The sequence below is a fragment of the Penaeus japonicus genome, unplaced genomic scaffold (assembly GCF_977035675.1).
Source record: "Penaeus japonicus unplaced genomic scaffold, GWHDUDI00000001_assembly GWHDUDI00000001, whole genome shotgun sequence".
Lineage (NCBI taxonomy): Eukaryota > Metazoa > Arthropoda > Malacostraca > Decapoda > Penaeidae > Penaeus > Penaeus japonicus.
In genome coordinates this window covers 24,324,308-24,336,807 of record NW_028234403.1, presented here as the reverse complement: position 1 = coordinate 24,336,807, position 12,500 = coordinate 24,324,308, and the positions used below count along the sequence as shown (strand labels likewise).

At 35.6% G+C, this 12,500-nt stretch overlaps 1 protein-coding gene across 3 annotated transcripts in view; it reads left to right on the top strand.

The window, feature by feature from the left end:
* Positions 1-12,500, top strand: part of LOC122245984 (serine/threonine-protein kinase Nek7) — a 63,053-nt gene that overhangs the window by 48,210 nt on the left and 2,343 nt on the right. The window contains exons 1-6 of one of the 3 annotated variants that reach the window (XM_043004199.2): positions 3,148-3,232; positions 4,268-4,530; positions 5,339-5,558; positions 8,004-8,206; positions 10,120-10,233; positions 10,769-12,500. The exon at positions 10,769-12,500 is cut by the window's right edge and continues 2,343 nt beyond it. In XM_043004199.2, coding sequence (XP_042860133.2) covers positions 4,300-4,530; positions 5,339-5,558; positions 8,004-8,206; positions 10,120-10,233; positions 10,769-10,981 — 981 coding nt within the window. In that variant the 5' untranslated portion in view covers positions 3,148-3,232; positions 4,268-4,299 and the 3' untranslated portion in view covers positions 10,982-12,500. Of the gene's footprint in view, positions 1-3,147; positions 3,322-4,267; positions 4,531-5,338; positions 5,559-8,003; positions 8,207-10,119; positions 10,234-10,768 lie in introns of those variants that run through there. The other 2 variants (XM_086537587.1, XM_086537582.1) reach the window with 2 other exon arrangements.

Below are 12,500 nucleotides of genomic sequence, written 5' to 3'. Positions count from 1 at the left end.
GAGAGAGAGAGAGAGAGAGAGAGAGAGAGAGAGAGAGAGAGAGAGTAGTAAATGAAACCAGTTTTGGAGAGATATTTGTACAATATACACTAAACATATTTATCAAATGATTTTATTGGTAAAAATAACAAATGTTTTGTTACTTTAAACAGCAGCTTTCAAAAGAACACTGACTCTTTAATGCAGGGCGTACACCACGTTGCCTGAAGAGTGGAGAGGGGAATTATCCTCGAACACGAAAAGAGTTTCAGAAATATACCACATTCTAAAAAATCGTCAGTTATGTTTTCAACGGAAGAATTAAGGGACAGACAATGTGCAAATCAACGGCCCCAAACACGGCAGAGGGACGCGGTGGACACCCTGTAGACGGGGTAAGGCAGAGAGAACCCCAGTTAGCGGTTCAAGGGCCGCCATTCGGTGTCTCGAAATGAAGAATTATCCCATGTTCTGACTGTAAAGGATACGTTAGGTGAAGATGCATAAGATACAAATGCTAAATTGAAGACCACCAACAACAGTAACGTTTATAAACGTCATAGCAATGAATAAGTGATAAGAAAAAAGGCAAGGTCAAGATTATTACGCAAAACAGTGCCGAGTGAGGTAGCTGCATTGGGTATCGAGCAACTAATTCTTACTGATAAATATAAAGAACAAAAAAACAAAAACAAAAAAACATTCACCTCATTTGAATTGCCCCTCCTCTGGCTGAGGGACTTTTAAATAGATCTCATAGGTATTTTTCGTACAGGACGATAAAAAAGGCTCATTCAAGGCTCTTCATTTTCTTCGGTAAAGGAAAAAGATATGAAAAAAAGTTTACAATGTAAATTAAAGAAAACAATTATAAAAAAACGGCATCGAGTAAAAGAAAATAAGAGAAAAGCCCCATAAAAACAAATAAACAAAATCTTAAAACATTAGCCAAAATGCGAATCAGTTGGATTGATTAGCAAAAAGAAATAAACAGGCTTGGTTGAATAGGTATAAAGTAACAAAATAAGGTTTAAAAACGATAAACATGAAATTCTAGCAGGTGACCAGATGGTCACGGGTATTTAGCAAGCAAAACTGGTCGCAGGGTGAAACTAAAAGAAAGATCGCAGAAAAACATATGATACGACCAAGGCGACGGAAAAATGAGAAGAGCTCTTAATACTATTAACAATATTAAGGACGATAGTACTTTTTTGCTTATGAAATGAAAGTCGGACAGGAGCAATGGTAATACAGCGACTAATGAACTGACCGCTGATTAGTGTCATCACGGAAGGTAAAGCAGTGAATACCTCACTCGAAGTGGAACAGATACTGAAACAAGTGCATTTTAAATTAAACAATAAACGATTGAAGGTATTGATTTGAAACGAGGCAAAATACGGATACCAGCATCACAATGGGTCACTTTTTCGTAGCAGCCTCAGTTCCAGCACGGTTCCTCAAAAAGAAGACGTAAAAGAATATCCGAGTGTACCTCATAATCTGTCCTTGTCCTACTCAGGGGTCAGTTTATACTCCATATGAATATGAAGGCAGCCAGAGTGGTTTATAGACTGAGAATGACCTGTGCTTCTTATGACTTCTGACTGCGATGCGGTCTTTAATTGAACGTCTGAACACAAACACGAGGAAGCATGTTTTCTTTCTCTAAAAAGGAAACAGTAGCATAAATTAAGATATATAACAGAACTGGTACCACCTGTTCATCAGGAAATTGAGTCTATTTCTGAAAAAATCCACCATGCTGCAAGAAATAGTCTAAAATGACATTGTCTGACACTAAGGTGGACAATTAGTAACATTACGTGGTGCCAACTGTAGACTTTTATACATTGTATAGCTTTGCATTGTACTTATTTTATTGGGCCTATGAAAATAACCTTTGTGTACGTATGTACGTAAGAGAAGGAAAGTGGCTGATAAATCTTCTTTTAATCATGCCCAGCTTAGAAACTTGTCTTTCCGCAGCAGCGATTCCCTCCTTAAACCATCTTTCAAAGATTTCTATCTTTGTATTATCTTTCTTCCAAAAATCGAATAAAATAAAAATCAGTATATTTCATATTGTTTAAAACGCCATTCAAGTGGTACGTATATTTTTACAAAACCAAATGAGTACAAGAGAATGGGTTGGTATGGGCAGGAGTATCATGCATGGCCTGTTGTAAAAATAACAGAATGGAAAGCAAAAATATAAACCACTCCTAAATGTGGTTGTGACTAATGAGGTTAGACTCCTATTCTTTTCCTATGCCTTCAACCACCTTTTTCTCTCTCTCTTTTCCCTGTTGACCTTGTGTCCCTACTACAGTCGCAGTATTTCTTACTTCCTTCCCCTTTGAGAATCTTCACGATGAATCTTGAATTCGGAAGTTTGCGTCGGAAACCTATGATGGACCCACGGTTGGCGCTAGAAAATTTTCTTGGGAGGTGTCATGGGTCTGAGGTTACAGAGTAGGAGATTTTCAGGTTTAATAAAGGTTATGGCAGAATGTTAAGAAAGCAAATAGAAATTAAGAAAGTAAACAGGAATTATGCTATACTTATGAAAATAGACCCCCCTGGGTTTCCAAGTCCGCCGGCCAACGTTTCATGTGACTTCGCACCAAATCAGTCTACGCATTTTCGTAATTCGTAATTTCGTAATTATTGAACATTTCGCTATTTGTTTTGATAAAAGCCAACCTGTTCCATTCTTCTCCCCTGGTAAAAAATTATGCCAATCACCGACAACTGCCTCCCGCACTTCATTCCACAATTCCTTCTTCAACTTCTTGTCCTTGTACTCTTTTGAGTGGAAGTTATACAGGGATGTGCGTTTTTTAGCTTCACTTATCAATACATCACAGCCGATTTCATAAAGACTTCGCGAAACCATTTTATCCACTACATCCTGACAATGCGTGTCCGCCACTGTCGTTGACACCTGAAAGTGGGCGATGTTGAGACCATTTATTGAATTAAAACGGTATCCATCACTGGTGAGAAAACGTGGCGTGGCATGAAAATGGACCCAGTCACTATTTAGGGGCTCCCAGTAAAAAGTGACGCATTTGTGGAATTCTATAATGCCTTTCATTTCTCCCCAGCGAAAAAGAGGCAGCCATCGTCCCCCGAAGAGTGATGGTGTGCATGCGACCTAAAGTTTTGACCCGCGGTCTCTATTGTTTACATTCCTCCCTTGACACCGCAAGGAGACGAAACACGAAAGCGCAAGTGTCGATCGAGAGTAATATTTATTACTGTTTAGTGGGAAATCGATTGCGAAACTTTAGTGCTTAGCGATTTTAATTAGTTATCATACCAAGTAATTCCTTGGTTAGTTCACAAGGCAGTGCGATTCTTTCTTATTAAGAAATACAACTTAATAACATGCCTTTGATACTGTTCACTTTGTAACTTAGCATTGATATTGTACTTTTCTTATACTTTTATCGTTATTTTTCCCTTTTTATAGAATGAGCATTATCATTCTTAACTATATTTTTATTTATTACTGTAATAACTGAAGACATATATTGCTCTAGGTTACTTTTCTCTCGCTGATTTTGAAGACGAAAAAGGATTCTTGTCTGATTCTTCTTTTGTTTCAGTCTTGAAGTAATTACAACATTAAAAGGAAAGATTGATTTTAGTTATTATAAACAAAAAACATACAGTACCGGGTTTACACAGGCACTAGTCATAATTTGAGCCATTTGTATATTATTCATCACTTCAAATGTCCATCTATTTAGAGTTTCAATTAAAGTTTGAGAAACTCAGATCACAACTTGATCTATTAACATGAATGGTGCATGAATGATAAGAAGGAATATTGTATGTTTTTTCATATTGTGTTCATTTGACATCCAGTAAAAATTTGTTTTAATGTAAATTGTGAATAAAGTTAAACTTCAATTTATAGATGAGATTTGATATTAGCATTTTATAAAATGTATCATTATACTACAACTCAAAAACAATTATATAATGATATTCGTATGATAGAGAAATGTTTGAATCATCATAATTAAATTGAACTAAAAAGTGTGAAACATTTCTACCTTTACCTCAGTATTTGGGATTATTATTATTATTATTTTTTTTTTTTTTCTAATTTATTTTTTTATTATTATTATTATTTTTTTACAAATGCATACCTCTTTCTGAGATAAATGTATAGCAAATATTATGGTGCATTTCTGATATGAGGCAAAAAAAGATTATCCAGTACTTGTAAATTGTTCTATATTTTTGCATTAATAAATGAAATATTTTTCAGGTACACTTGTGTATGGTGTTTATCCATACATAATGGACGACAATGCTTCAGAGCTGATCAAGCTCTCATCAAGTGAATCTATCTATGGCACGCTTGCTAACTTCGAGTTTGAGAAGAAGATAGGGAAGGGCCAGTTCAGCGTTGTACACCGAGCAAGATGCAAGATCGACCAGGCTGTGGTGGCTTTGAAAAAAGTTCAGATCTTCGAGATGATGGACTCAAAAGCAAGATTAGATTGCATGAAAGAAATTAATCTATTACAGGTAAGTAACTGTATGCAGAAGGATAACTAGCAGATTGGTATTTGATTTGGTTGTTTTACCAAATTTTATCCTATGAAGTCTTTAAAACATGAATTAAACACTGGATGGATTGTGTCATAGTATACATAGATCTATCAATTCCATGTACTGTTTATTTTCTAGACTTATGGTATGATAAATGCAGTGGGAAACTGATGTCCATTTTGGAAGGGTGAAGTGACATTATGTAAATAATGCAAGTGATATATAATTTTTGGAATGAATTGTAAAATACATTAGATAACAATATATTCTAGTATTATCTATTACATAAAATCTACACTTAAATTACTTTTTAAAAAGCTGCTTATGATTTACTAAATTTTTTATTAATTTCTCAAACTTTACACCTTGTTGATGAAAATGTCACAGAATAGGCTTTAATCCCTGGAAGATGCTCTTGAGTCATGATGTTTTTATGGTGATGTTTTATGGTGGTATCTTTTTGGTATTTAAGGTTTATGGTTTAAGAAAGCTTTAGGAAATGTGTTATGAATATGTACCTGTATGTAGAATAGGGATTTATTAAATATTTGTTTAATGATTGTTATAAATGTATGAGTTACGACAAACAGTGTTCAGGTAAATTATTTTATCACTAGTATTTAAAGTTACAAAATGCAGAATAAAGCAATAAAGTTTGTGTTCAGATATAAATAGAGCACTCATATGCCACTGATTACTAATATAAAAGTTCCCTGAATGCAGAATTGTTGTCAACTCCTTAAGATTTTAGAAATAATGTAAATACATATATATTCTTTTTCAGAAACTGAATCATCCCAACATCATCCAGTACCTTGCATCCTTCATCGAAGACAATGAACTTAATATCGTGCTTGAGTTGGCTGATGCCGGAGATCTGTCTCGTATGATTCGTCACTTCCGTAAACAGCAGCGTTTGATACCTGAGAGGACTATATGGAAGTACTTTGTGCAGCTGTGTTCTGCTCTTGATCACATGCACTCCAAGAGGATAATGCATAGAGGTAATTATATCTTTTGTTTTTAGCATGTTAGTTAGATGAGTAGACATTTGTGTGAGAGTATGTGTATAAATATATATTTTTTTCCGTCACTTTCCAACCTGATAATCCAGATATGTACTATAGATTTTATGTTATCCCGTTGTGGATGGTCGTCATGACATACATGATGCAAGAGTTTTTGGCCTGATGGTGGGCATGTACATGAGGTTAGGGGATTTTGGATCACTGTGTTTCTTTAGTGTCCTATGAGTAATGAATGAGTGATGATGACAGTTGCAATCATAATTACTATAATTGCCTTAATATTAAGAAAAATGGGTTTCACCTAACATCCAAAACCTAGATGCCACCACTTTCAACTAGCACCAGTAGGAGAGAGAGCCTTGAATGGCACCCATCCACAGTCTCTAGCAAGTACTATCTTCAGAGAGTGATGGCACATGGTAAGTTTCTTACCTCTTGCTCTAAAGTACCAGCGATGAAGGATGTGCAGGCAGGACAAGAAGAAAAAAGTGACTTAAACCATGCCCAGTGTCTATGATGTGCCCCTATGCCAGTAGGGCTGCCTTGTACTGTGGCACTCACAGTCATAAGCACAATTTCCTTCCATCCTCTTCCCTACCTCTGCATGTTATCTTCATTGTGAATGGTTATATTTTTGTATTCGTTCAGGACAGTACACAAATAAGAAAAAAATGAAGTTGCTTTTTGTTCTCCCATAAAACAACAATACTTCTACCACATTGAGTATAAAGAAAATAGTGAGCTGATAGAGCCTTTCATATAACACATATTAATCTCTCAATACAATAGAACACAAAAAATGACAAACACAAAACTAGTTTTACAATGAGTGACAGAAAGAGAGTGGGAAAAGTTAAGGTATGTTGCGTGAAGCTGCCTTGCTCTGCGATAAAGCCCAACCTGGACACTGGGTAAGCAAATTTATCTCCATCTGCAATGGGTTAATCGATACTGTTGCTTTATTTATATGCATTAAACAGCTCTTGTATTTTTGTGTGTGTAAAACTGAATATTTAGAAATGCATGGAACATCATTCTTAAAATATGCAAAAAAATGGTTTTATGTAAATTTTATGCCTTGGCAGTAATGATTTAGTAATTGTTAACCCGTTGCCGACGGGGGATAGATTTGCTTACCCAGGCTCCAGGATGGGTTTTATTTCTGAGTGAGGCAGCTTTAGCAATATACCTTGATTTTTCCTACTCCCTTTTAGTCACTCATTGTAGAGCTAGAGCCATTTTTGTGTTTTGTTTTTTTGTGTGTTTTACTGTTTTTAGAGACATATCTGTCCTATCACAGGCTCTATCAATTCTGCAGTTGACTAAAATTGTAGTTCAGGGTCCATATCAACTCATTTTTTTCTTTATACTCAATGTGATAGAAGTATTGCTGTTTTAGGGTAGGGCAAAAAGCAACTGTCACGAACAAACACGAAATTTAGAACCATCCAAAATGAAGGTAACATGAAGAGGAAGGAAACTTGTGCTTTTGACAGTGAGTGCCACCATAAAAGGCATCCCTACTGGCACAGGGGCACATTGTAGGCACTGGGCATGGTTTGGGTCACCTTCCTTCTCTCGCTCTGCCTGCACATCTTTCATCTGCGGTACTTTAGAGCAAGAGGGCGGGAACTTGCTATGTGTCATTGCTCTATAGAGATAGTGCTTGCTAGAGACCGTAGATTGGTGCCATTCAAGGCTCTCTCTCTTGCTGGTGCTAGAAGATAGTGGTGCCATCTAGGTTTTGGATGTAAGTTGAAACCCATTTTGCTTAATATTACGGCAGTTATGATAATTATGACTGCAGTTGTCAACATCACTCACTTGTTACTCATAGCACAATAAAATAACATAGTGATCCAAAATCCCCGAACGTCATGACGCCCATTGTCAGGCCAGAGCTCCTACGTCATGTATGAAGAAAAAACATGTTACCCATCGTTCATGGGTTAAGGAGTTTAATTGTTGATCTTTGGAAGTTAGGTAACTATGGTTCTGTTGGGATATTTATTGGGAGAAGAAATAAAATGTGATCAAGCTATTAAACAATTTGATATTATTATGAAGTGTGAGTAGAGTTTGATGTGATGGTTGCTGAGAAAGATGGAACACAGACTGAGGAAAGGAAATATCCTTGTGGTATTGTTTGGTCTCATTCATTCTGTTCCCAACAATCATGGACTGTAAGATATTATTCCTATAATATTAATTGGTACTTATTTCTTTATCTAAGCTAAGCTATCTGACTGCAGATTATTATGTTTATGTCTATACACAAACTAAAAAATTACATTTGTTATATTGCCCTATTTAGGATGTTATCATGTTTACACTGTGTATATTTTTCAAATTCAATAGAGACATTGTTGGAGAGAACTTATAGATGAAAGCTAACTAACAAAGTGTTCATATTTTTTACAGATATCAAGCCAGCTAATGTTTTCATCACAGCACAAGGCATAGTGAAGTTGGGAGACCTGGGACTTGGTAGATTCTTTAGTTCAAAGACCACGGCAGCACATTCTCTTGTTGGCACTCCATACTACATGAGCCCAGAGAGAATTCATGAGCATGGCTACAACTTCAAGAGTGACATATGGTCTCTTGGATGTTTGCTGTATGAGGTACTTATGCTACTGAGACTTTTCCTCTCTATTAATTTTTTTTGACTTCCAAAGTCATCTTCATTTAACCCATTGACGGGTCTTATATTTACGTAATGCTACTCCTGCTGGTTAGATAAATAGCATGAGATCTCTTCTAGGGTGATGTGGCACTGTGCTTCTATGAATGCTTTTCACCCACCCACTTTAATGGGGTGATAATCATAGGTTTTTCTACTTTACATTATTTTCACAAGTGATTAAAATTTTGTCTATACAAATGGAACTCCTATGATTATGTGTTTATGTAATGATGTAAAACATAAGTTTTGAGGGAGAGATCATGACATAATAGGAAGGAGTGAGATATTATACTGAAATGATAGGATGTCACCTGGTACTAATGGGTTAAAAGAAGTGAAATTGGTGATTTTATTTATTTTCAGTGTCTGTCTGTTTAGATGAATTGTGAGATAATGTGTAGTTTTCTTCTTACTGATCTAACTATATATATATATTTTTTTTCAATGTTAAGTTTAGTTTTTAAATTAGAAAATTATTGATTTAATTCTGATGTAAACTGAACCTCCATTTGGTGAAAATTACAAGATTATTAATGACATGCACACTGTACAAGAAGTTACATGCCACTCACCAAGTGTGGAGATTTTTGTGAAAAGTGAAACTTCCCCATACATTGCTGTAAGCAAACGACAAACCTGGCAGTATGAGATGCCTCACCTCATTCAACAGTATAACTTAGACTGCTATACTTGTTGAGTGCTCACTGTTGTGCAGTGATTGTAACACCAATGCTGGCCCACAGGTCCCATCTTAATCCCCACCTGGTTGATCCTTTTCTACTATTGCAACTTACGATACAATTGTACAAAGTTTGCAAATTATAAAGTAATACAAGTTAAAATTGAACTCTGTAAGCAGGCTGAATAACCTTGAATTTTTTGCTCTGAAGGGAAATAAGTTGCATACAGTCCAAGACCTGTATTGGAAATGTAAGGCTAGCTCTAGTAAAAATTTACCTCATCCCTGTAAACCAACTGGGAGGCTTTAGAAACCTCTGAGAGAATGAGGAAATGGATCAAGAGACAGGTAGAAGCCCAACCCAATCTTATTAAGTGTCAATTTAAGGAACAAAATCATCTTTGATCTCAAATGGCCCTGCTATGCTCTGAAAACAATAGAAAACCTCCAAAGTCGGATGGTATGACTTTGGTTAACCATCTGTAATCATGCAGTGTTACAGAAAAACAGAGTAAAAATGTGTATTCTAATGGGCATTGAATCATCTCAAACTTTCAGGTGTTAAGAGACCAGAAACAAAATATTTTGAACAATATGGGACACATTAGCTTAAAAATATTCTGTGAAGATTAATGAAGAATGACCAGATTATTTACCAAATATTTTTCATGAAGAAAGTTTGTTGATTATGGCTGTCATGTTGTGACATTTTAGCTGGGTTACTCTTGGGCCAGGGACCAATGATGTTGATTTTACTTTTGCTATTTTCCTTGATGTATGTCAGTTTAAGTTTGATATATATATATTTTTTTCATTGTGCTATGTATATATTCATTTATTAATGTATTTATATAAACATTGCTTATGGATATGAATCATCTTTTTATCTTTTTAAATATAGATTGATAGAGTTTAACCCACTCACGACGGGGGCATTCCAGCCTTGCATGTCACAATGCCGGGGCTTTCGAACGCTTAGGCCTAAATCAATTAAATGGCTGGCACCATATTGTGCCACCCAGCCACTGGGCTTTTGAATGAGCGGTACAGTAGTGTACTACCCGTCCAGAGAGGGTTAATTCATGTGTGGATTTTTAAAAAAAAAATTTATAATTTTTCAGTAAAATGTGTTAGCCATTGAAATCTGGAATACATTGTTTTTCTTTTAACAGATGGCAGCCTTGCAGAGTCCATTTTATGGAGATAAAATGAACCTCTACTCACTTTGTAAGAAAATTGAGTCCTGTGACTATCCACCACTCCCAGCTGACCACTACTCATCAGAGGTATGAATAACTTTGTTTGAAACTTATTTTAAAGAAAATTTATAGGGGAAAGAGTTGTAGGCAATATTTATAATATAGAAAGAAATCTATGATATCTTCATATGATCCACTACTGGATTTGCTCCTTCAAGCAGGCCCTTACATGATTTGCTTCGGGAGTGTGCAAAACTGGTGACCACAAATAATGAGTTAATGAGGCCTTTGCTCTTTTGTATTTGTGAATTTGACACATAAAAAGAAATCTATCTATTTTGAATCCAACTTTGCATTATGTTTGATGATACTGATATAGAATTTTGTAGGAAATAAATTGTACAAAAAAAAAGGTATGCTAAAATGACACCTTATGTCTTATTCTTATTTAATAAAAGAATGGTCTTTCAGTTTATTACATCTTTTGTACATCTTTTATATATGACAGCATCGCTACAATTAAACAGTACTCTTTATATTATTAGATTGTAAATTAGTTTCCATATTTTATTCTACAGCTAGTAGAAGTAACTGTTTTGCTGATTATTTTTATGATTTACAGCTCAGAACATTGGTAGACAACTGCATAAATCCAGAGCCAGATAAACGTCCTGACATCACCTACGTGTACACTGTGGCACGAGAGATGCATGCCCAAACTCAGTCTCCAAGTTCTTGCAGCTCAGCAATGTCGGCTGCACACATCGCTAATGCTGAGGAAAAGAGTGTGAATGAGAGTAGACATAGCTTAGAGAGAATAAAGCTTCAGGACTAGCAGCGCGCCAACTGGAGTAGGTATGCACGGTCTGATGATATAAATTCCCCGCCAAATGCGTGGAATGATGCTCCACCATCAGCCGGCTCAAACAAGGAGGTGAGGAAAGGAAGTGATGCAGAGGTTGCCCTCTCTGGGCCTGGGCCTTCCTCTGGGGCTAGCACTGCAGGTGATGCTTGGTCTCGGGACCCTAAAGCACCCTCGGTAGACTCCTACGGAAGGGCAGGGAACAAACGCAATCGCAGACACAGCACCAATGTGTCAAGCCCTTCAGACAGCTCAGGGCAGCAGCGGCCACCCATGCGTACGGGGTTGCCCGGAAACTCCCGTGATGACCTCTCCCTCATCTCAGTCTCTAATGGGAGTGACATGAGGTCTTCCGCCAGTCGCGAGCTGATAACAACACCGCAAGGAGCTGGTCTCTATCCTCCCCGAAACCGCTATAATGTGAGGCTGCCACCTCTCACAAAGAGGCAGTATTGAATCCAGATGTCTTTATTTCTGCATAATTTTTTTACTATATTTTTTGTTGCTGTTTCTTTTTTTTTTGCTGAACTTAGTCTTATTAGTATGCTCTTGATATTTTTATTTGTAAATCTGTTTTCGTACATATATTGCAAAAACTATATATATATATATATATATATATATATATATATATATATATATATATATATATATATATATATATATATATATATATAATATATATTTCTATGTATATTTCTATGTAGAATGTATGTATATATATTTCTATGTATATTTCTATGTAGAATGTATGTATATGAATTTCTATAAAAATTTTGGGTACATTTTGTTATTCCTTTGCATGGATTTTAACCTCTTGATTTCCATGAATTGTTTAGTTTGATTTAAGACATTCATAAATGGATTCAAGAAATGGTGCTTTTCATATTTGCGGTAAAGCCAATACCGTGCATACCTTCTACCAGTTTGTTAAAAGTTTATACAATAACTCCAGTGTGATAAGGATGTTTGTTAAATGTTGTGAAAGGTTATTCATAAATATCATACTACTGTGAGAATGTCTCTTCACTTACGAAGAATACATGTCCTGAATCTCAAGTACTCAGGATAGCTAACAATACAGTGTTGAATATTGATTTCATTTATACTTAAGTTTGTATCAGAGATTTAGAAATCTATGCTTGCATTGTGGATGTCTGTAAGTATGGGTGTGTCTAAGTGTCATATTTTTCTAAGGCATGGTAACTTTTGAATAGTGTCAAAGCCATCAAATGCAACATCAGTTTGTTGTTCATTTATGTATTTTCTTGCTCATACTTTCAGCAAGAATTTAGATATACAGGATAAGTCCAAAATCCTAGTTGCCTTTATCATCTTTTGCACAAATTAAATGTTATCACAGAATATTAAAGACAACCTTCATTTAAAAAAAACATGTAGTTATGTATGCATTAGTAATAGTTTATGCAATATTCTGGGCTGACAGATGTGCAATCAGAATTTTGTGGTGTTTTTAAGTTACTGATAAAAA